At 47.3% G+C, this 22,288-nt stretch overlaps 1 protein-coding gene across 2 annotated transcripts; it reads left to right on the forward strand.

Moving 5' to 3' along the window:
• The first annotated feature begins 8,476 nt into the window (after positions 1-8,476).
• Positions 8,477-20,598, forward strand: LOC132591094 (RNA-binding protein 14-like). 2 transcript variants are annotated; one of them, XM_035099452.2, is made up of 3 exons: positions 8,482-9,000; positions 16,358-17,708; positions 18,631-20,598. In XM_035099452.2, exons 1-3 carry the CDS (start codon positions 8,652-8,654, stop codon positions 18,854-18,856), a joined length of 1,926 nt encoding a protein of 641 aa, XP_034955343.2. In that variant the 5' UTR covers positions 8,482-8,651; the 3' UTR covers positions 18,857-20,598. The 2 variants fall into 2 exon arrangements, with proteins under 2 accessions (XP_034955342.2, XP_034955343.2); XM_035099451.2 differs by having other exon boundaries at positions 8,477-9,000; positions 16,358-18,767.
• Positions 20,599-22,288: the final 1,690 nt, after the last annotated feature.

The raw sequence follows: 22,288 nt of genomic DNA on the forward strand, positions 1-22,288 counted from the left end.
TCCTAGGGTGTTTCAAGTGCCTTATTTTCAGACACACTCACTTTGTTTGTAGCCAATGAGTCCTACTCCCAAGTATATCCATTGGAAATCAGTGGACTTAAGTTAATCATGGCCCTTGGTTTCAATGGGTCTACTCTGGTAGGACTTCGCTGGCTGCATCTCACTTTCTTGACCTTCTCTGTTGCCAATTAAGGATCTTGGTTGAACTTTGGAGGTGGTGTTTCCTGCAATAAACCTTCACTGATTCTGTATATCAGGCACCCCCAAACTTCGGCCCTCCAGATATTTTGGACTACAATTCCCATCATCCCTGACCATTGGTCCTGTTAGCTAGGGATCATGGGAATTGTAGGCCAAAACATCTGGAGGGCCGCAGTTTGGAGATGCCTGCTGTATATAATAGAAGGTAAATTAACACAACCCTTAACCACTGATGCTGCAGGTCTTGTTGGACTCCCAACTCCCATCAGCCTTGGCCATTGGTCAGTGCTGGCTGGGGCTGTAGAGAGCTGAAGTCCCAGAACACCTGAAGGGACCCACAGATTTCCCATCTTTGCCCTTGGGACTAGGGTTGCCAGACTCAATAGAGGACAGGACTTCGGTGCCTTTAATTGCCCTGCTCTCTTTTGAGTCTGGAAACCTTAAAGAGAAACCAGCAGACCCTTTGTTTAATTTCCAAGCAAAGGGTCTGCTGGTTTCTCTTTAAGGTTTCCAGACTCGAAAGAGAGCAGGGCAATTAAAGGCACCAAAGTCCTGTCCTGTCTATTGAGTCTGGCAACCCTACTTGGGACACAGAGCTGGGGAAGGTAATGGGTGGCTATCTCTCCTCTTTTACTGCATGAACAGGGGAACTAATTCAGCTTAATATTTGTGAGTATGGAAACAGGAGGGGGCGTTGTTGTGAATTAATAAATAAATGCACAGTAGTTGTCATGTTGGGTTTGTGGCTGCCTTATGTGCTACAGTGCATGTTTTGGGGAGATGGGAAGGGAAATCCATGATTTCTGAGGTGTACATACTCTAGACCCATGCCATTATGCTCTTAATAGAGCCATTAAAACTTAAAATTCTTTTTAGTAGCTATCCAGTCTTATTTGGTTTGGCATATTCATTGGTGTGTATATATGGCATGAGAGGAATGTTTTGTGGTATATTCAGAGAATTCTTGAAGTTTGCATTTTTTCTTTCTTTCATGCTTTGGCCTGGGACAGAAGCATAACATGCCTGCCTTATGTGCAAAGCTAAGCAGGGTCTGGGACCTGTTCAACTCTACCTATCAGGAATTTCCTTGCATACAAGTCACTCAAGTTTGTGGGATTTTCAGCTGAACACTGAATTTGAGCTAGGAAGGGAAGGAGTTTGAGACCATTTAACAACTTAGAACCAAACAAGATGGAGGTATTGGTATGCCCTAAGGAACCCTGATGTTTGCAGAAGAATCCCGCACCCCAAAATGTCATTGAGGACAGTGCCCGCTCTAGCTGAGGAATGTCATGTTGATTCAGTGAAAATGGGAGGTTGGGAATTTGACTGGAATATCCTGTGGTAATTATGAATTATAATTTGAATTATGGTGCTGGAGGAGACTCTTGAGAGTCCCATGGACTGCAAGAAGATCAAACCTATCCATTCTTAAGGAAATCAGCCCTGAGTGCTCACTGGAAGGACAGATTGTGAAGCTGAGGCTCCAATACTTTGGCCACCTCATGAGAAGAGAATAATCCTTGGAAAAGACCTTGATGTTGGGAAAGATGGAGGGCACTAGGAGAAGGGGACGACAGAGGACAAGATGCTTGGACAGTGTTCTCGGAGCTACGAACATGAGTTTGACCAAACTGCGGGAGGCAGTGGAAGACAGGAGTGCCTGGCGTGCTATGTTCCATGGGGTCACGAAGAGTCGGACACGACTAAACAACAACAATCCTGTGGTAAGGCATGGCTAGAACCTTGAGCAGAACTCCTCCTGTTAGGAGGTAAGGGAGCATTGCAACATTCTGTTGCAGGTCCCACTAGTAAGATGCAAATTATAAAGTGCATCAAAGAATGGTCTCATGGTGGGGGGAGGACTTGCAGTTGCCCAGTTAAAGGTATGCTACATTCTTGGATTTTTCATTTTGTGGGGTAAAGCTGCTTCCACGCTGCTCTGACTCAAAAAAGCTTATGCCATAATAACTTTGTTGGTCTTTATGGTATCACAACACTTTTTCACTCCAATATGTTAACACAGCTACTCCTCTGGAGAGGAAAAAGTACAGTACAGTATACAATTCTATGATTCTAGCTCGCATGCACACTTCAACTCTGGCTGTTGTCTTTTTAACTACCAGCGAGTCTGGCTCAGAGCCACTTCCTCCATTACCTTAAGGACCCATACCTAGGGGGCCACTACATCAACAAAAATCTGTTCCAGTAATTGAATCCTTGCTGGGTGCAGGAATCTGAGAGGACCCGGGCATACAGCCTACCCATAGCTGCCTATCCACCACAGCCAGACATTACAAAAAATGAAACCCGCCTCCAGGATAATCCTAAATCACCACACCCAGTCACTGTTAAAACCCATCTCCATGAGAATAAGCCCCCAAAACCCCAAACATCATTTAGCAAGGAAGGAAATGATTTTATTCTAAAGAATGGGCAATGCCTGATGGCCAATCTAGAGCAACTTCAGCAGTCTCAGGATACACTGATCGATGAACTCTCGGCCCTAAGAAAACATATTTTCCTTCTAGCTCCTCCGGCCCCTTTGGATTATTATTACGCCAATCACAAAACAAAGCCCCTATCTAATGAGGAGTGGTTGGCATGTCAATACCTGACCCCGGAAGAAATGGGCCCCCCAACACTTCCTTCAACACCAAAATTGACAACACACCAAGTTGAACTGGTGCAGCCTAGGCCTGGAAATGGTTCAGTCTTTGTGGACAAACTTGGCACTTTAGAAACCATTCAGGCAGAAGACTGACACAGGAACCCAGGGGACGGGTGCCTTGATGGACAAACTGTGCACTTTAATTTAATCCGGGATGTGGCGGGAGGGGCTATACTTATACCTATTGGAGATGTCTGTCCATCCGATTCTACATATCATCATTATATCCTTCCTATTCAAGAGACTGGGCCTAGGGCAGATCTGTTATTGAAGGGACATCACTCCTTTGGGGAGGACGCTGACACGGGGCTAGGGATCACCACTGTCGATGGGCGAGGGAGGTATGGTGGTGGGGGTAGATTTCACAGACGAAGGGTTTTGAGATGTGGTGATGCTCGAATCCCTTCCAATCTACGCCCCATCCCGAGGGACGAGGGTAGGGTGAGCAGGGATTATCCACCTCCGTCACTGGTGTTGTGCAATGCCAGGTCCATAGGCAATAAAACCGCCACTATGCGAGACTTTTTTATCTCACTGGGGGTTGACCTGGCTTGTGTGACGGAGACCTGGGTACGTGAAGGTGAAGTAGTTGCATTACATGAAATAACACCCCCTGGGTTCTCCGTCCTCCACCAGTCACGGACTGTGGGTCGGGGGGGAGGGGTGGCGTTGTTAATCCGGGAGGATTGCTCTTTCAGGGCTCTGCCATCACCATCAATCACCGGCATTGAATGTGTTGACCTAGTGTGGGGCACCAAGGAGGGCTTGGCTGTCTGGCTGGTGTACCGACCACCCAGCGCACCAGCAGCCACCCTGTCGGACCTGTTGGAGGTGGTGGCCGGCTGGGCCTTGGAGTTCCCTAACTTATTGGTTTTGGGGGACTTCAACATCCATGCCGATGCCACCCCCTCCTCACGGGTTCCGGACCTGGTGTCTTCCATGGCGACATTAGGGCTCTCCCAGTTTGTTTTGGGTCCCACACACCAAGCAGGCCACACGCTGGATTTGATTTTTGGTGCAGGTATAGATGTGATCATGTCCCCAATTATGGAAGTGCCATGGTCTGATCACTACGCTCTGAAAGCCAGGATTGACTTACCGCCTCTGCCCCGCTTGGGTGGTGAGCCGATTTGGGCTCGTCCGCGAAGGCTGATGGATCCTGATAGATTCCATCAGGCTTTACGGGACCCTGCTCCCCCTGGTGGCTCGTTAAATGAGCTGGTCGAGAACTGGAATAACTGGCTCTTGGCGGCCATTGATGAGATCGCACCTAAGTGCCCTCTGCAACCCCGCTGAAACCGGGCCCCTTGGTTCACCGAGGAACTTCGGAAAATGAAGCGGGACCTCAGACGGCTTGAGCGAGTATGGCGGCATACTCGCGACGGAGCCTCAAGAACATCTTATAGGTCGCTTATGAAAACCTAGAGGTGGCGGTGAAAGCCACAAAGAAGTCTTACTTCTCAGCTTCCATCGCATCCGCTAGCTCTTGCCCGGCACAACTTTTTCGAACAATCAGGTCTCTAACAGTCAAATTTAAGCACAAATTCGACCCATAGCTGTGAGGCATTTGCGAGCTTTTTTGCGGAGAAAGTCTTGACACTTCGCCATGACCTTTCTGCCAATTTTGATACAATAGCGGAACTAGAGGCCCCTCGACTGTCTTCGAGTTTAGTATTGGACCATTTCGACCACATACTCCCCGCTGATGTCGACAGATTCCTCCAGGCTGGGAGGCCCACCACTTGCTCCCTAGACCCCTGCCCGTCCTGGCTGATTAGAGCGTGTCCAGACGAGGTACGGGGCCCCCTGGTTGAGATTATCAACTTGTCTCTCAGTTCAGGGACTTTCCCAGAGGAGTTGAAGGAAGCAGTGGTGCGTCCGCTCTTAAAGAAAGCATTGTCAGATCCGCTAGATCTATCCAATTATCGCCCTGTTTCAAATCTTCCATACTTGGGTAAGATAATTGAAAGAGCGGTTGCCGCACAGCTCGGTAGGTTTCTGGATGAAACATTGGCTTTAGATCCATTCCAGTCCGGCTTTCGTCCCGGCCACGGGACCAAGACAGCACTGGTCGCCCTAACAGATGACCTCCGTAAACAGCTGGATCAAGGCGGGTCGGGGCTGCTGATTCTTCTAGATCTGTCAGCCGCCTTCGACATGGTCGATTATGAGCTTTTAGACCACCGCCTTGCCGACGTGGGGATTCAGGGTACAGTCCAACAATGGCTGCGTTCCTTTATCTCAGGTCGGGGACAGAGGGTGGCGCTAGGGAGGGGGTTGTCACCGCGGCACTCCTTGGTGTGTGGAGTCCCGCAAGGTGCAATCCTTTCCCCAATGCTTTTTAATATCTTCATGCGCCCCCTTGCCCAGATTGTCCGGAGTTTTGGGCTGGGTTGTCATCAATATGCTGATGACACCCAGATTTATCTGTTGATGGATGACCGTCCTGCCTCGGCCCCGGACACATTGACCAAGTGCCTGGAAGCTGTTGCTGGATGGCTACGTGGGAGTCGGCTGAAGCTAAATCCTTCGAAGACAGAGGTCCTGGGTCGGGATGACATGGGGCGGGGGGGCCAACTTCCATCTTTCGCTGGGGCCCAATTAGTGTCAGCCCCTTCTGTCAAGAGCTTGGGGGTAACCTTGGATGCCTCCCTTTCCATGGAGGCACAGGTTGCAACCACAGCCAAGGTGGCATTTTTCCATCTCCGCCGCATTAAGCAGTTGGTCCCCTATCTCTCTCAACCTGATCTAGCCACAGTGATCCATGCGATGGTCACCTCTAGGCTTGATTATTGTAATTCGCTCTACGCGGGGCTGCCCTTGAAACTGACCCAGAAACTCCAGCGGGTGCAGAATGCCGCGGCGAGGCTCCTTACGGGGTCCCGGCTGCGGGATCATATTCATCCAGTGCTTTACCAACTGCACTTGCTCCCGGTGGAGTACAGGATCAGGTTCAAGGTGCTGGTTTTGACCTTTAAAGCCTTATGCGGCTTAGGACCCTCGTACCTACGGGACCGCCTCTCCCGGTATGACCCACAGAGGACATTACGGCCCACAAATAATAACATATTGGAGATCCCGAGTCACAAGGTGGCTAGGCTGGCCTCGACCAGGACCAGGGCCTTCTCAGTACTGGCCCCGACCTGGTGGAACGCTCTGTCCCAGGAGACTAGGGCCCTGCGGGATTTGTCATCTTTTCGTAGGGCCTGCAAGACAGAGCTGTTTCGTTTGGCCTTCGGACTGACGCAGTCTGACCCCACGGTTACCCTCCCCTAAGGTTTTATTTATAATGGTTTTATCTTATTCGTAGATTTTTAATTTAAAAATTGAATTTTAACATTGTATTATTCTGTTGTTTTAACTGAATTGTTTCTTTTATATTTGTGTTGATATTATTTGTTGTTAGCCGCCCTGAGCCCGGTCTTGACTGGGAAGGGCGGGGTATAAATAAAAATTATTATTATTAATTATTATTATTTTAAGGGATTTTCCCTTATGCTGAATAGGCTTCCTCGCGAGAAAAGGGAAAACTTGGCAGCTATGAGCCTACCCAGTCTCCTAGTTTGACATTAACTTGAAAATGGACACGTTGCACTTTAAAAAATTTAACCCATTTTTGAAACAACAGAATCTCCCATCTTTGCTACTAACTTTTGAGCAGGCCAATCACAAGCCAGTGTGCTGTAATGGTTTTGACCAAGGTTCATATCCTGCCTTGGCCTGTGAAGCGCACTGGATGACATTGGGCCAGCCTATCAGCCTAACTTACCTGACTAGGTTCATGGGGACCGTGTGCTCTTTGAAGGAAAAGGTGGTATATATGTTAGGGTTTGAAACGCTGGCAAATTAGCAAAGTCACGTGATTTTAAGTTGTTAAGGTGCTCAGTATATATAGAGTGTTTGTTTTGTTTGCCTGTGGGGTGTGGAGCAGCCATGTCTGAAAGCTCTGGAGGTGTTTCTGTTATTGTAGGACCTAAGTCCCACCCGGGTAATAGGAGCAATGGAACCAACACAAAGAGGCAACATGCCAGGCAGGTTACAACAAGATTTATTTGTTCAGCATATGCTAAGCAAAGGTGCAGTGCAATAAGCTCGCAACCTGCACACCGACTGGTGGATGCACAATCCTTTTATACAGTCACAAACAGGCAACACCTGATTTCCTCGAAAACAAAACTTAACTACAAAAAGCACATGCATTCCAAACTGCCATACTCCCTTCTTATCTGATCCTGTGAGCCTAGCTTGTATTCCCCTCCTTCCTTTATCCGGCCTTACTGGGTGTCTGGGTGTAGGCATTTGATAACAGTTTGCAAGCTACGTGTTTATGGCCCCTTGCTTTGTCACACTTCAAGCCCCTCTATACAATGTGCTGTGTATTTGAATCCTAAATACTATGCAACTATTTTCTTATCAATTATGTGTGTCTTAAAATAAAGGTATTGGCAGTGTTCATGGCCCTTCATTATCTGTCTGCAATAAAACTGTCTTTGAAAGTTGGGCTTCCGTGGGTCGTTACTGGCAAAGCTACAAGACTTTTACCGCAACAAGAATCCAGCCGCTGTGCTTGATTAATGCTCTGCAAAGAGAACTGTTTCTGGTCTGCCCAGCGGAAGCGTTTTTACTGGACCAGTGCAGAAAAAAAGCCTCTTAATATAAATGTGATAAATAACCATCAATTTAGAGCTCTAACTTCCATCTAAGGGGAATTTAGGTAAGGGGGAGAGGAAATGCTCCATTTGACCCAGAAGCGCAACCTACAGTGTAGTTAAGGTAAAGGTACCCCGACCGTTAGGGACCCAGGTGGCGCTGTGGTTAAACCACTGAGCCTAGGGCTTGCTGATCAGAAGGTCGGCGGTTCGAATCCCTGTGATGGGGTGAGCTCCCGTTGCTTGGTCCCAGCTCCTGCCAACCTAGCAGTTCGAAAGCACGTCAAAATGCAAGTAGATAAATAGGAACCGCTACAGCGGGAAGGTAAACGGAGTTTCCATGTGCTGCTCTGGTTTGCCAGAAGCGGCTTTGTCATGCTGGCCACATGACCTGGAAGATATACGCCGGCTCCCTCGGCCAATAATGCGAGATGAGCGCGCAACCCCAGAGTCGGCCACGACTGGACCTAATGGTCAGGGGTCCCTTTACCTTTACCCCGACCGTTAGGTCCAGTCTTAGACCACAGCGCCACCTGCGTCCCATAGTGTAGTTCATATTTTCCCCTAAATCCCTGCTCTACAGCATGGGCATAGTCAGGATTTTTTGGGAGGGGGGGCAGAACCTACTTGATTGGTCAGTTAAGTGTTTCTCTTGTTCTACTTGATCTGGGGGGCAACTGCCGACCCTCCTTGGCTACAGGACCCATCAATGTAACATGTCGCCCTTAGACACGTGTACGCATTTCATGTAAACTTAAATTTGCAGCCTCCACACTCGCATGTTCAAAGACCCTGCTGTATCTCGCCGGGGAGGTGTTTGTGCGCACGCGCAACGCGACGTCAGCTGAACACTGCGCACGCGCCTCGCATCCTTTCCTCAGAGTTCAGGGCCTTACGGTTTGTGAGGGGGAGGGGCGCGCTAATGCGCGGCACCAGCAGAGCACTGCGCACGCGCGGCGACTTGGGCCCCTCCTTTCCTGTGGGTCAGCGCTGCCGCCACAGTCAGCGCGGCGGCCGCCATTTTGCGCGTCTTTCCTCCCTCCCTCCTCCTTTCCCCCTCCTCTCTCTTTCTCTCTCTCTCTCTCTCTTTCTGTCCCTGCCTGGCTCCGCTCGGTGAGAAGGGCGAGCCGATGCACCCGGGCGTGAAGGTGTTCGTGGGCAACCTGCCCGAGGAGACCTCGCAGGTGGAGTTGCGCGAGCTGTTCGAGGCGGCCGAGCCGGGCGAGGTCCTGCGGGTGGCCCTCATGAAGCAGTTCGCATTCGTGCACATGCGCGACGACGCCTCGGCCGAGCGCGCGATCCTCAAGCTCAACGGGCAGTTCCTGCACGGGCACCGCGTCGTCGTGGAGCCCTCCCGCCCCAGGCCCACGCACACCGTCAAGATCTTCGTGGGCAACGTGCCGGCCGCCTGCACCAGCGGCGAGCTCCGCCTCCTCTTCCAGGAGTACGGGCCCGTCGTCGAGTGCGACGTCGTCAAAGGTACGGGAGGCGGAGGCGACCTCGGCCTCGAAACCCCACCGCCCGCCCCGCCCGAACCGCGGTGCCGCCGGGGAGGCGGGCGGCGTGTGCCTCTTCCCCTCTCGGCTGCGAAAGAGGCCGCTTCTCCCCCTCCTAAGTCGCCCCCGCCGCTCCTGATCCGCCTAGCTCGCCCGCCAGGTGTTGAAAGCGACAACGTCCCCCGTCTGCCGCCGTTGTATCTCTCCCCGCCCCCGCCTCCTCAGTAGCTGGAGATACTTGGAGGTAGACTGTCTCTAGCTGGGGAGGTTCTGTCCCTTGCTAATGCTTATCGGTAGGCTTGTTCCGCGAGAAGTCGCCTAGTTCTCGTGAGAGCGTAAAAAAGTTGGTTTGAGTGAGAAGGTAAAGAGCGCCTGTAAACGTATGCGGAGCGCGCCTTTTCCTGTTGAGTGATTGCAAGGACTAGCTTGCTGCGCTTAACGGTAGCTGAAATGCCCGGGACAGTAGACTTGGGGTTCTTTTCCTGACACCTAAATGAAAAGCGTCATGCTTTGGGAAGGCAATTCTGTAACTGGCGCACACCGCTGACAGAAGCCTTATTCCTGATGGTGGGGCTAATGTGAAGAAGGGGAGTACTCTCAAGGCAGGATGGTGGGAGCATGGGCTTTCCATAATGTATGTTTATCCCAAGCTGCTGTGCAGTATTTTAAAGAGCCAGGCTGGTATGTTGAACAGGCTCAGAAATGTGGCCAGTTATGCATCCAGTGGCTCAGCTAGCAGCTGCATTTTTTTACCACTTGCAATTTCCAGATTGTTTTTTAAAGGCAGCCCCATGCACAATATCTGGCAGTAGTGAAATGGGAAATTGCCAGAGCATGGATCATTGTAGCTACACTATTCTTGTCCAGCAGAGGTGGTCAAAGTTTCACTGTGCCGGAATTCGCGCATGTGCAGATGCCAGAAATCATGTCTATGCAGACGGCGGAAATCGCATCTGCACAGATGCTGGAAATCACGGGCACACACACTCATGCATGCCCGCAATCCGGTCCACAGAGGGACCTCAGCTGGAGTGAACCGGCCCAGGCGAGGTAAACCTTGCTGACCCCTGGATTAGACAGTTGGTCCGTCTACTTTAAAACATTTCTCCAGCCCCAGCTGGCCCCTGAGAACTTCATAAGCAAAGTACCATGGAAGTGGCGACCCCGTTTATCACTAGGATTCAGTATCCCAAAACACTAAACAGGAACATTTCCTTCTTAAATATCCTGTATTCTAATTTCTATTTAGTTCATCGACAGCTACCACTTATATAGCCAAAATGGCAACAGACAAGCACAAGAGGGAGGTATTGACAGACTCTGGATGACCCTTGCAAAAGTTCCAAATACAAAAACTTCAAGGGGAAAAGGCCTAAGTGGGAGAAGTTCCAAAACAGTCCAATAAGAACTGAGTGTGCCTTGTGCTTGTGGAGAACTTGCTGTATTTGATGGGAGAAACTGGGTGGGAGGGAAGATTTAATGGGAATTGCTGAAAAAGGAGAATGAAGGAAGAGACATAAACATAAAAAGTGTAGAGAGAACAATCTCTTTGTTTGAATTGCGGTCTTTTGGTTCATGCTGAGAAACTATTTTTAAAGCTGCCCATAAAAATCAATGGAGAAATCCAAGATTTTAATGAATCTGGGATTGGGCACCAGTAGAATCATAGAATTGTGGAGTTGGAAGGGACCCCAGTGGTCATCTGTCCAACTCCCTGCAATGCAAGAACCTCTATTAAAGCATCAGTGACAGAAGACCATCCAACTTCTGCTTAAAAACTTCCAGTGAAGGAGAGTCCACCACTTTCCGTTCCACTGTCAAACAGCTCTTTCCATCAGAAAGTTCTTACACACACCCTCCAAACAACTCAATGCTTGGTAGGCACACAGTGTTGACTTACTGCTGTGAGGGGTAGAAAATGGGGGTTCTGTATGAGATGAGATGGAGTGACTGGAATCCTGAACAGCAGCACTCAACCCTGAACATTTTCTTTCAAGTCCCATCTGTTATTGAGAGATTTATTTCTCATTGGGTACTTTTCTGTACAATTTGAATACATTTTGACAGCAGGTGACCAGAATTATTTACATTGTTCTAAATGCAGGTGCACCATAGATTTATATTTGACATAAGCAGACGCATCATATGCCACTTTACTCAAAAGTAAGTCTGTGTTCTCTGAGACTTGCTTCTAAGTTATTGTTGCTAGTACTATAGTTTCTTCCCCGCCCCCCCAGTACACCCATGCTGTGAGAAGTACTGCCTAATAAGTATTTGCAACAGACACTCCTTCTGTACTATAAGGATACCAGAAGTGCTGTTCTTAGAGCAGAGTCAAAGGTAGAATTTTGCATGGTGGATACTGCTAGGACAGTGTGTGGTGTGGTCATGGGTATCTGTTTGCCCAAGTCTCCACTGGCAGGATTTTATAGTGCTTAAAATAAAAGTCCTATTGCCGTGTTAGAAAGGAGTAACATTTCTATTCTCTGCCTAGGCAGGAAAAGACCCCACTTCATTTTCCTTAGGGATGTTGCTTTTGGTCAACATCCCTGTCGTGCTTATTGCTGGTGTGCCTAAGGCAGTCCCACCTCACTCCTCAGGTCTGAGACTCCATGCCCATATGTGCAGCCTCTAATGAGCCAGGGTTCTTCTGGTCTAGTGTTTAGGTTTCTTTTGTCTTTTCCCCTCCCACTCTCTTTTTAAGATTTATATGCAACTATTTGTAAATATGGAGAATTTCCCCAGTGATACCAAACAAAAATGGGGGGATAAAATTCATAGCTGATGGGGCCCCTGTGGAGACTACTTGTATCTCCAAATCCAAATAGATAAAGTAAACAGATATTTATGAAAAAACGACCTAATAAATTCTGTGAGTGCCAACCAGTGTTTCAGTCATGGGCAAATGTATCCCTCAAGAGCCATAGGGAGGGAGTTCTCCAACTGATAACTGAACCAAGGTATGAGGTGTTGCCGCAATTGTAGCTGGTGAGTTTTTAACTGTTCCTCACAGCTTGTGTGGCTTGAATGTCCGTTTCTTAAACACATTTTTCAGCCACTTGGTTTGCAACTAAAAACCCTCACTTCATTTCTTCGTCAAGACATTATTTTGTAATTTTTAATAGTAACACGTGCTAGACAGAGCTTTAAAAAAATTAATGGTATGGTTGGAGAGGTTTTCCCCACCAAGTAGTTTAGTCCTAAGGCTGGTAAGTAACTTTAAATCTGAAGCTGTCACCCCAAGCTGCAGGCCCCACCTCTCTCTCCTTTTATAACCCCAACTATTACTGCCAAATGCACTTGCGTCGTCCTGTGCTTTTTGGGTAGGCATTTGCTTTGAAGAGTTTGCATATTCCTCTTCTCTGTCATTTGAGCTATGATGTGTCAAGCATTCCTTTTAGAGCTTTTCTGAATCTTCCATAATTTTAAAGGACCCGGCGGTGCATCGTGCTGTACAGAGCTTTCAATCGGAGGCAACTGTCTCTTCAGTCCCAACTTTATCATTTAAGTGGGTCAGGAGGAAGGTTCATATTTTGTTCCTCTCCTGTATTTCCAGTAAGCCGTATGACAGTGTCTTTAATTTGAGTTTACGTGTACACATCCTTCTCAATGCCACTTTCAGGTCTTGTTTGCAGCATGTAATCAAATGCAATATCTCATTTGTTCCAGGACAGCAAACCCATCCTGAACTGAAGTTTTCCCATTAATCTCCTGTGTAGGCTAGGGTGTATAGAAGCATACTGCACCTCAGGAGATGGTTTGGGTTTCACATCGCCAGGAGTGGTTGCTTCTCTCTCTTTCTCTAAACTGTTATTAGATGCATTCTTTTGTTTGGTCTAATGCTATCTCCTTGACTCCAGTTGTGTCTCTGTAAGCTCTGTTAATCATTTCCTCCCTTGTGTTTCTTCTTCTGGATCAGTTTTTTTTTTAAGTACTTTGGCTGAGAACACTAAGACTTATGAAAATTCAGTTTGTGTTTGGGCTAGGTCAGCAATGTATCTCACCAGGGAAAAACAGATACAGTACATACTCATCTATGTTTGTGTGTATCCCCATCCCAATTGATAGGGAGGGTCAGAACAGAATCTGTTGTGTGCTGCAGAATGAATGGCTTGCGGGTTTAGCAGTCTGCCATTTTATTATATTTTTCAAAATGTAGCTGCTTAAACACTGAAATACCACTCATAGAACTGACAAGCATTGTCAAGAAATTTGCGCTAGTTGTTGCAGCTAGATATGTAAAAAATATCTATTTGTAATGTTGTAAACAAAATCTGCTCCTTGCCCGTTTAGAATTCTTCGTAGGTTCTCCATCGGTAGGAGGAAATAACAGAGGCCAACCAGAGAATATTGAGAAGCAAAGCAGCTAGTAAGCCTGATCTTTATTAAAACTGTTGCAACAGGGTGCTCCCCCCACACGCAGGAGAGAGGATGAGGTGTGCCAAAGGTGTGCCAGCCCTTATATAGACTTGAAATTGCCCACCCTCAAACTCAAGACCACCCCAAGAAACATCATACATAAATCACAGAAGGGGTGTAGCCCAGGACCACCACCCCATACATCATACATACATCACAGAAAGGTGGACTCCAGCAGAAATACATCAGGGGCAGTCTAAAACAGAATCCTGTGTGTTGCTTATCTCCTGTCTGCCAGGTTACCTGATTGCATTATCTGGGTTTTGGCCACTTGTTATTAAAGGTAAAGGGACCCCTGACCATTAGGTCCAGTTGCGGACGACTGGGGTTGCGGCGCTCATCTTGCTTTATTGGCCAAGGGAGCCGGCGTACAGCTTCTGGGTCATGTGGCCAGCATGACTAAGCCACTTCTGGCGAACCAGAGCAGCAGACAGAAATGCCGTTTACCTTCCCGCTGTAGCGGTACCTATTTATCTACTTGCACTTTGATGTGCTTTCAAACTGCTAGGTTGGCAGGAGCAGGGACCGAGCAACAGGAGCTCACCCCGTTGTGAGGATTCGAACCGCCGACCTTCTGATCGACAAGCCCTAGGCTCTGTGGTTTAACCCACAGCGCCACTTCTTAATTCCTGAATCCAGGTCACAGGCTCACTGTATTCACACCTTAAATGTGCCCTTAAGGCATGATTTGTGAGCACAGAGACAAGGGGAAGGTTATTTCATTTCCTCCCTCCTTGCAGAGAAACATTTGGTCAGTTTGGGAGAGTCAAAATGGTTTCAGGACTGTCTTCCTGTACTGTTTCAGACATGTGGTTTATATATTTATGTACGTGTTTGCCTTGTACATTTTATTTATATATTTGAGACCTTAAATTCATATAACAGTAAGTACATCACAGTCTTCACCAACAATGAGTGTTCCCGTTTTTTTCATACTGGCCCAAACTGAAAACCTGATCACTTTTCTGATCTCATCATAGAGCATACAGTTAAAGAAATAGTGGTCTAATATTTCAACTTTATTTGTTCTAGCTATTTGAATGGGAAGGGATGAGCAGACTTCAGACTTGCAGGATCTGTTTTGATTTTGGGTTTGTTTTTTACTAGACTCCTGAGATCCAGGAAACAGGTGCAAGATACAAACTTAGAATAAAAGAATTTTGATTGTACTGTATGTGAACACAGTCCTTCCACACAAAAATCCTCTCCTGGTTACCCCCAAGTTTTCTTCATTTCAGCAGCCATAATTAGGGGGAGAGGAATTTTGTTGCTTCTATAGTTAAACACAGAAATCCTTGCTGATCTGCAAATCACCCAGAGATCTACCAGCAGATTCATAGTTCCTTTTTCAGATCTATGAGGGGATGTGCACATAGCAGCCTGTTTCCATTCTCTGGATTTGCAGTGAAAGAAAAGTGTGTGGTTTGTGAAACTGGCACAGACTTGCTTATTGAAGCTAAGAAGCAACTTTAGAGAATAGAACCTCAGATTCATTCCACTGGGTGCTTATTTTAAGCTCCCTAGATTTAAATTGCTTTTTTGCATCAGCAGGATCCAGCCATGTTGATTTATAATAAGTACTAGGTTGAAACATCAGAAAGTCTTAAATGTATTCAGCAGTCTTGGCAGTTTGTTCCAGCAGTTCTTGTAACCATGAGTCCTTTAGGCTTCTTATCAGAGTCCGGTAGTCAACAACCTTTGCAACAGAGGTGCTTGTCCTTTGCCTGCTATGGCATGTAAGGCTGGGAGAGATGCAGTAGGGAACACACCTTGAGAAAGCTGTTAGCATGTTCTCCATTCTGTTATGACTTGTGGAATCCAGTGGGTGGAGGGAAACCATACAGCAGGGGTCCCCAAACTACAGCCCGGGGGCTGGATGCGGCCCGCATGAGCCAATTGTGCGGCCCTCGACGACCCCCGACGCCGCCCGCTCTTACTGGCACACCGTGGTTCGGTTGCCCATCTCCGGGTTGGCACGGCGCCAGAAATATCTTGTGCGCACACATGGGCCGGAGGGCGGGGGAACACGCTCCCATACACACGTGCACAAGCTATTTCCGGCGCCGCACCAAAAAAAGCGTGTGCCCACCGCACAATCGGCGCCAGAGGAACCGGCCTGAAGCCGGGTAAGTTTGGGGTCCCCTGCCATACAGAATAAAATTGTGACCTTTGTCCTTGTATATTTTGTGCTGTCATTTGAAATCCACCTTTGCTAAAGTAGTACATAATTCTTGTTTAAAACCATATAAAATGTCATGGTTCACTGGCTTTACAAGTCCAGCCTCTGGTTTTATCAGAGTTAATCTTTTCCTTAAATTTTGATAGCTCAGTTTCAAGCCACCATCCTAAATGCAGTTTTTCTTATTGCTTCTAGAAGCAAAATGCCACAACTACTGAGGGCAGGGAAATATTTACTGTTGTGCATGGTAGTATCCATATGGAAGATGTTCAGGTATAAATGAAACTGTAACATTTGAATGCGCAACAGGAATGTTCTCAGCATTTTGACTGGGGGCAGTGGGGGAAAGTCCTCTGCTGAGGATTAATACGCTGAAGATGAGAAATCAAGCAACACAGAGAGTGTTTGATATGCTTTGGCACACTGTGAATTATGTGCAAATCATGCAGGAGGCGGAGTGAGCTGTGGTATAGGATGGGTTGTTTGATGCTTAGCCTTCAAACTTTTAAGACAGGGGCCAGTTCCTTGTACCTTAATAGGTGCCAGTGGCCTGCTCCTTCCTTGTGGCTCTTAAAGAATTGCCCAGCAAGCCACATCAGCTGATTCATTCTGCATTCTTCTGGTATCAAACAGATGTGTTTCAGGCTGAAGCCTTTCTAGGGCACATCAAAGTATGAGTGGGTTCCAGTAATTAAATGTCATATGTTCCGTATTGATAACCTTCTGTCTGCTGCTTTATCAGACTATGCGTTCGTTCACATGGAGAAGGATGAGGATGCCAAAGCCGCCATTGAACATCTTAATGGAAGGGAAGTCAAGGGCAAGAGAATTAATGTGGAACTTTCTAATAAGGCTCATAAAAGGGGGCCAGCTGGGCACACCGGCCAGTTGGGCAACAGAGCTGAAAAGAACAAAATACCAACCCTGGATAAACTACAGCCCAGGAATGACAATTTGAGATCTGGTAATCTTGCTTTCCCAGCGGGAGGAACTACTTATTCTTCACTGGAGTATGACTATCAGCAGCACCTGGGGAACAACAATTTAACCAAAATTGATTCCCAAGACAGTCAGGCTAGGCAGGTACCTGCTTCCTATTTTGGAAGGGACAGAAGCCCCATTAGACGCTCACCAACAAGAGCAGGTTACATACTTCCTATGGCAGCCCAGCAAGCATCCTACAGAGACCAGGCTTCTGCCTCCCTCGGGACAGCCTACAGAGACCAGCCTGCAGCATCACTTGGGATGGCTTACAGACCCCAGCCTACAACTGGGCAGGCTGCAATGTACAGAGCCCAGTCCTCAGCCATGCTTGGAAATCAATATAGAGCCCAGTCTTCTGTTCCCCAGGCAACTTCTGGGGCCCAGCCAGCAGCCTCCGCACTAACATCCTACAGTGCCCAAGCAGCTGCTTATGGAGCACAGGTGGCTGCTTCTCAAGTCCCTTCTTATGAGGCCCAGCCCACAACAACATACGCTGCCACTTATGGGGCCCAGGCTGCTGCAACATATGCAGCAGCTTCCTACGGTGCCCAGGCAGCAGCTGCCGCTGCTGCCCTCTCAGCATCTTATGGGGCCCAACCTGCAGCCAACCAAGCAGCCTTGTACGGTACCCACCCTCTCTCAACACAGTCAGCTTCATATGGAGTCCAGTCAGCTGTTGGCCATGCAGCTTCTTACGGGGCCCAGGCTGCATCTGCCCTGCCAGCTGCATATGGCGCACAGGCTGCAGCAAACTTGGCAGCTGCTTATGGTATACAGGATGCAGCAGCAGCAGCAGCAGCAGCAGCAGCTGCTTCCTATAAAACACAGCTCTCTGCTTCACTGTCAACAGCCTACAGAGCACAAGTCTCAAACCCAGCGGAGACGGCTTATGCTGCACAGCAATCCACTTCTGTTCCCTTAGCTGCAGGTTACAGAGCTCAGCCATCATACAATGGGCTGACTCAATCTGCACAACAGGCAGCCTCATATACAGCATTGTCCCAGTCAGAAGCTGCAGCTCTCCATCCGCCGTATGAACGCACTCGCCTCTCTCCACCGCGTGGCAACCGTGAGGATCTCTACAGAAAAGCAGCTGCAATGAATAAGAGGTATGCAGCTAGACCAGTTGTAATGCTTTTCACGCCAATCGCACCTTCTGCCCAAGGATTTTTCTGCACTTTTCAGAGGGGTTCAAAGGAGAACTTCATTCTGTGGTTCCATGGGAGGGAGCAGAATTCCTGCTATGACTTTAAATTTGCATTTATTCGAAAGCAAGGATGGGTCAGGAGTGGGGCTTGCTTAACCTTTGCTACACTGGCTGTGCCATTAGTTTCTCTCTATCAGATCTTTCTAATCTTTTCTGTGCTTTACTGTTTGTGGGGAAGGGAGCAAATATGGGCTGCGCTGTTACCATTTCCCCCCGCCTGCACATATCTCTGGATAATTGTGAGTACGTGTTTGCGAGAAGGCTCTGCTACTTGACCAGATCCCACCACACAGAAGGCAAACTAGACCTTTGAGACTTGACTGAGATTGCAAATAAGAGTTGCACCAGCTTAATTCCTGGCAATGACGAGCATAATCCATCGTTTTCGGTCACCTCCAACATCTCCAAGTCTTTTTGAGCCTTGATACTCCTTAGCTCTTGTATCCATCTTAGAAACTATTGGGTGTAGTTTTGTGAGGTCTGGGCCTCCTGCATGGTACTGTGCTTTATCACTGTTCTGATGGGAGGCTCAAAATTCTGCTTAAATGATGAAGTATAATGAGTATTACAGAATAGCTGAACCACTGAGAGATTATTCCCCATGTCTGAGAGAAGTAAAACGGCCCCAGTTGCAGTCAGACAATGGAGGAAAGATTATTGTTTAGATTCCTTTAGTAGGCTCTTTTCTGTGCTTACAACACAGCAGTCATCTTCTGTGCAGGTGGAGGGGGCCTTCTCAATCATAGTGTGTATATAATGTAAGGCATCGGCCATGAGGGTTTTTATTTATTTATCAAATATCTAATGTCTCTTCTCTTAACCAGGTACGGTTCTGACCTCTCAGATGACCGCCGTTTATCTGACCTCTCAGATTTCCGCCATTTAACAGACTCCCCCCACGCGTACCGCCATTCGCCGACAAAAGCTCAACTGGATTATCGCCGTCTCCCAGAAACACAGTCTGATTATGCCCGATATGCGGGTGCCTATGGCGATTACATGCGTAACGCACAACTGCAGCTGCATGCTAGTTACCAGCGCCGCCTGTAAAGGATTTCCCCCGTCTTTCCTGGGGTGGGACTGCGTCATTGTTCTGGCGCCCGCCGTTGTAACACGTCTAGCATAAACCCCAACTGCTACATCCTTGATGAGAAGTCTTTGCCATTTGATTTCAGAATATCCTTTTAGTCACTACATTTCTTCCCACCCTTTGTCACAGTGCCCTTAGCAGCTTGTCATTGTAGCTCTTGTATCTTCTGTTGTTGTTGTCCTTTCCTATACCAAGTAAAGGGTGTTGTTTACTTTAGCGAGCCATATGGGGCCATCCAAGACAAACCGTTTTCTAGGAGAGTCTTGTGGTTGCTATCCTAATTTCAATGTTAGGGCTCTGTGCTCGGCCTCAGGACTGCTGTAAATTGCTGTATATTCAGTCTTTTTAAAACCAAAGTCCCTGGGTGAAGGTGGCAACATGGTGAACATTTGCTTCTGGTTCCTTGGTCCTGCCTCTTGCCATGTCCCACCAGTTAGAAAGGAAACTGTTCTAGCATTGAAATCCTCATTTAATGTGCTTGTTGAAAGGATCACTTTGTATCCTTTCCAAGTGAGCTCAGTTGCTTTTATGTAACAGCATCATTTGATTTTTGCTAATATAGAGTGCACAAGTAAACCTGAAGTTAGAAGTGAGTTTAGGTTTTATTTTTTGTATTAACTGTAAATAAAAAGTAGGCAGACTGATAGTTTAGGAAATCCAGCTGCCTGGTGGTTTTGGTGGGGTGTGTGTGTTGCTATTATTCCTTTCATATTGAAGTGTGTACGTAAACAGCAGAACTCAGGACCATCGCTGCTGGTGGGTGATCATCACACAGTGATGATAATAAGTGATCAATGCTATCAAAATACTCCCCTTTTTAGTTGCACAGGATATTTACTGGCCTGGAACACCCTTCAGGCCTAGAACTGGGAGGTCTCTGTCTCCAGTGTTTGTTATTCCTTCAATATTTAAGACTGCTCCCTTACAATCTTATTGGGAACCTCTCCCTTCTCTCTCCCCACCTCAACCAATATATCTACCCTATTTGTCTTTCATGATGTTAAGTTTTTCAGATAGTGGGAGCAGTCAAGTTTTTCACAGGGGCTCAAGTAGGGGAATGCCATAGGATAGGTGAGGGCTCCACACCCCAAGATGTAGGAGAAATCGAGAGAGATGTTCATGAAGCTGTGAAGGGCTGAAGTGATGGTTCTGTCAGGAGCAAGTGTGGAGTTCAGCTTGATGTTGCCTACTATATTTGTTAGATTGTGCCATGCCCTACTACTGCTATCTCTGCACAAAATAGAGTGCCAGAATGCTGAGGGGTGAGGACAGCTGGACATCTTCCAGAATGTTATTGGCAGGTAGTTGTACTCTCCCCAAGTGCTGCTGCTTTTGTAGGAGGAAACCTGTTTTCATCTCTTGCAGCATAACTTTTTTTGTTTTTTTTAAATGAATGTTTTTTTCTGCCACTGTTAACTCACAGTGCAACTGCAAAGAGACCCCCCCCCTATGAACAGCAGTAGCAATTAAAATCTAATCAGAGTTTTAAATAAGCGTGGCTACACAAAGCAAAAAGCAGCATTGTCAACTGACAATGTTTGCTGAACGCTCGCTCAGTTTCTAGTAATAATTTGACAAAAATGCTTGGAGTGAAGCCAATCTTATCTGTGTTTTTCCAAGTAGGTAGTTAATTAATAACTGTACTGCTTTTTATAGGATTATGATTTTGGGGCAACTGATTAAAATGTGCAAACTTGCTGTATTCCTGGCCTGAATCTGTTCCATGTTTTTAAGGTTCTTGAGTTTTGGGGCAAATATTTCTTGTGACATGATCTGCCCTCTTAGTTTCCCAGCGCAGACAGAATCACCCAAGAACACATCAACAAGCTCTAAGTAGTGTTTTGCTTGTTCCCTTTGTGTCAGATGAGCTGCATTTCCAGTCTAGAGTGGATTTCTCCTTAAAACCAAAGGGCACAGTCTTACATATAATTACTTTCCCCTTCAATTAGTGAGGCCTACATTGAACTTTCCCAATGAGACCACAAATGGAACTGTGTAAAAGGAGCAGCACTCTTTGTTTTTATGCTGCCTGTAGTTACACAATCATCTGCCTTCTGTGCCCCTTGGGGAAAAGGTAATTATGGGCCTTGAGAGTTGATGGGCTGGTCAGATGTGCATCGATGCAAAGGGAAGAGATCTCTGATTTTACTGTGGTAGAAGTGAGACAGCAAGCATTTCTCCTGGTATATGTTCAGTTTCTATCCTTCAAGAGCTTACTGCCCATCTGCACCGTGTCTCCTCTCCCATTTATTAAAAATGGTGTGGTGGGGCATTTTAAAAAATGGGTCTGGAAAACAATGTAACACTTCCCTACTGCCTCAGGGAAGTAGTTCATGACAGCGCAAGTCTGATCCATTTCTCTGCAGACAGAAGAGGAAATGTGAGCTGTGTTAAGTGTGTAAAAAGTGCATTGCAGAAGACCTATATCTAAGTGATCAAGCCTTGCTGAACCAAGGATTTTCAGTTCAGCTTCCTGAACACAAATTTAACCACCGTTTCCTTCTGGGGTTTCTAGCCATAAGCACTTTGATGTCCTGAATTAAATATTAAAATAGTATGTTCCTTATAAGTTGCCCATTCACTCAGTGCAGTGTATCCATCCCTGGGTTGTGTCCCAACCTCAGGTTTAATCTAGTTACAGGTAGGTAGCCGTGTTGGTCTGAGTTGAAACAAAATAAAAAAATTCCTTCAGTAGCACCCTCAAGACCAACTAAGTTTTTATTTTGGTATGAGCTTTCGTGTGCATGCACACTTCATCAGATAATCTGATATACTGGTAGGTTGAATTGGCTTCCTTTTAAAGAACACTGAAATTGTAGCCTTCAGAGGAGCCTGCTGGGTTGAGGAGAATTCTGTTGCTTCCTCTAGCATGAATTGATTCAGCAAATGTTACTGGAAAGACTGATCAGTCACACACCTGCTTACACTTACCCTTCAGCAAACCTCAGATTAGGTGTCAATATTGTGCATCACAGGTCACTTAAGTAGACACATCATCAAAGCTAGTTTCCCTAGTGTCACTACATATCCCTTTGGAACCCGCCTTTCCTAAGCTGAGGTTAGGACCCGTTACCGACTTGCCCCAGGAAGCTTTGCGACTGCGGGACAAATGGAGCACAGGTCTCTGCGGCTCCAAGTGTCAACCTGTTTGCGGCGTCAGACTTGTACCCCTTCTGATAAGTCTCTGCGAGAAATTTTTCCAGCATAAAACTAGGTTCGAGCCCTCTGGTATAGTAGGCCTTTTTAAGAATTCCGCCTCGCCCTGCGCCCCCAGCTGGTGGAGCGCGGCCCCGTCGGAGAGGCGAGCCAACACGGAGTTCTTGAGGGTGGCGGCGGATAATGAGGTTGCTTTCGCGGGTCGCACACCAAATGCGTCTTCAAGGAGGGGGCAG

The sequence above is a fragment of the Zootoca vivipara genome, chromosome 17, assembly GCF_963506605.1.
Source record: "Zootoca vivipara chromosome 17, rZooViv1.1, whole genome shotgun sequence".
NCBI classification, from domain to species: domain Eukaryota; kingdom Metazoa; phylum Chordata; class Lepidosauria; order Squamata; family Lacertidae; genus Zootoca; species Zootoca vivipara.

Excerpts from the sequence above, each read along its gene's own strand:
- LOC132591094 (XM_035099451.2), top strand. The coding sequence starts at position 8,652 with ATGCACCCGGGCGTGAAGGTGTTCGTGGGCAACCTGCCCGAGGAGACC. Across the intron at positions 9,001-16,357 it reads CGAGTGCGACGTCGTCAAAG|ACTATGCGTTCGTTCACATG; the intron begins GTACGGGAGGCG and ends CTGCTTTATCAG.